At 41.8% G+C, this 2,196-nt stretch overlaps 1 protein-coding gene across 1 annotated transcript in view; it reads left to right on the top strand.

Moving 5' to 3' along the window:
* The window catches only part of EMH_0026000 (uncharacterized protein), a gene marked incomplete at both ends in the record, with an annotated part of 12,320 nt that overhangs the window by 272 nt on the left and 9,852 nt on the right, over window positions 1-2,196 (top strand). Inside the window, 4 exons of the mRNA XM_013502555.1 lie at window positions 36-147; window positions 1,152-1,232; window positions 1,465-1,691; window positions 2,029-2,116. Of these exons, the coding sequence (XP_013358009.1) occupies window positions 36-147; window positions 1,152-1,232; window positions 1,465-1,691; window positions 2,029-2,116 (508 nt within the window). The remainder of the gene's footprint in view (window positions 1-35; window positions 148-1,151; window positions 1,233-1,464; window positions 1,692-2,028; window positions 2,117-2,196) is intronic.

The following is a 2,196-nucleotide window of genomic DNA, read 5'->3' as shown; positions in this document are numbered from 1 at the left end:
TTATTTATTTATTTATTTATTTATTTATATATCAGGCCCTGGAGAGTCTAAATGAGTTTCAACGAGAAGCAGAATTGGCTCGGCGATATGAAGAGGTCGCCAGAAGGAGACAGAGAGAAGAACTACTCAGACACACACACACCGATGGTATTTTTACTGTCTCCTTTTGTCTCCTTTCTGTCTCCTTTTATCTGTCTCCTTTTGTTTGTTTGTTTGTCTCCTTTTGTTTGTTTGTTTGTCTCCTTTTGTTTGTTTGTTTGTCTCCTTTTGTTTGTCTCTCTGTCTCCTTTTGTTTGTCTCTCTGTCTCCTTTTGTTTGTCTCTCTGTCTCCTTTTGTTTGTCTCCTTTTGTCTGTCTCTCTGTCTCCTTTTGTTTGGTTACTCAGACACACACACACTGATGGTATTTTTACTGTCTCCAACTGTCTCCTTTTGTTTGTTTGTTTGTCTCCTTTTGTCTCCTTTTGTTTGTCTCCTTTTGTTTGTTTCTTTCTCTTCTTCTGTTTGTCTCCTTTTGTCTCCTTTTGTTTGTCTCCTTTTGTTTGTCTGTCTACTCAGACACACTCACACCGATGGTATTTTTACTGTCTCCAACTGTCTCCTTTCTGTCTCCTTTTGTTTGTCTCCTTTTGTTTGTCTCCTTTTGTCTCTCTCTCTGTCTCCTTTTGTTTATCTGTCTCCTCAGACACACTCACACTGATGGTATCTCAACTGTCTCCTTTTGTCTCCTTTTGTCTCCTTTTGTCTCCTTTTGTCTCCTTTGTGTCTCCCTATCTGTCTCTTTATCTGTCTCTTTATCTGTCTCCTTTCTGTTTCTCTATCTATCCCTTCATCTGTATTTTTTAGGGTTTAGGGTTTAGGGTTTAGGGTTTGTGCAGGGCGTCTAGATGCGTTCTCTGACATCCGGATTTAGGGTTTAGGGTTTAGAGTCTACGCTCTACGTTCTAGGGTTTAGGGTTTAGGGTTTAGAGTCTACGCTCTAGGGTTTAGGGTTTAGGGTTTAGGGTTTAGGGTTTGTGCAGGGCGTTTGGAGGCTTTGTCTGACATCCGGGTTTATTGTTTAGAGTTTAGGGTTTAGAGTCTATGCTCTACGTTCTAGGGTTTAGGGTTTAGGGTTTAGGGTTTAGGGTTTAGGGTTTAGGGTTTGTGCAGGGCGCTTGGAGGCTTTGTCTGACATCCGGGCTCGCCGGGCCCGCATAAAGCAGTTGCAGTCGAAGGCCTCAGATTCCAGCTGTATGTACACCCCAAACCCTAAACCCTAAACCCTAAACCCTAAACCCTAATTCGTAAACCCTAGAGTCCAGAGTGTTCAGCTTAGTTATGTGGTCTTTGGTTGTTCTGAATTCGGGGATATTTTGAGGGTTTAGGGTTTAGGGTTTAGGGTTTATCTGCAACCAACAACAAGGGTTTAGGGTTTAGGGTTTAGGGTTTAGGGTTTAGGGTTTAGGGTTTAGGGTTTGTGCAGCGGATGCATCGAGCGAGGAGGGAGAGATAGTGCTGCGGGGGGGCAGCGAGATGGACATAAGCGACGAAGAAGCAGCAGCAGCAGCAGCAGCAGCAGCAGCAGCAGGAACAGCAGCAGCAGCAGCAGCAGCAGCAGCAGCAACAGAAACAGAGACAGAGACAACCCCACCACAACCCAAAAAAGAAGAAGAACAAACAGAAACAAAACAAACGAAAAAGAGAGCCCCCGTCAGTTACTATATATATTTATATTTATATTTATATTTATATTTATATTTATATTTTATATTTATATATATGTGTATCGAGGGTTTAGGGTTTGGTGGGATAGGGATTATGTTATGGGTTTAAGATTTGCGGCTGTGTTGTAGGGTTTAGGGTTTAGGGTTTTTAGGGTTTAGGGTTTTAGGGTTTAGGGTTTAGGGTTTAGGATTTTAGGGCTTAAGGTTTAGGGCTTTTAGGGTTTATTGTTTATTGTGTATTGTTTATTGTTTATTGTTTATTGTTTAGGGTTTATTGTTTAGGGTTTAGGGTTTAGGGTTTGTGGTTTGTGGTGTGTGTGTAGGTTCGTGGTGATGAGGGGGAGAGCAGCAGTTTATTCTCTGAGGAGAAAGGAGACAGAGGAGACAGCTCGCATCGTGGGGTGTCTTTGCGTGTATTGAGCCGTTTGTCTTTGTCTTTAATAAATAAAATATGGTTGTCTTTATATAAACTAAAACATATGCTAGACCAT

The sequence above is a fragment of the Eimeria mitis genome, genomic scaffold (assembly GCF_000499745.2).
Source record: "Eimeria mitis Houghton genomic scaffold, Emh_scaff952, whole genome shotgun sequence".
Classification (NCBI taxonomy): domain Eukaryota; phylum Apicomplexa; class Conoidasida; order Eucoccidiorida; family Eimeriidae; genus Eimeria; species Eimeria mitis.
This window is presented reverse-complemented; position numbering and strand designations above follow the sequence as displayed.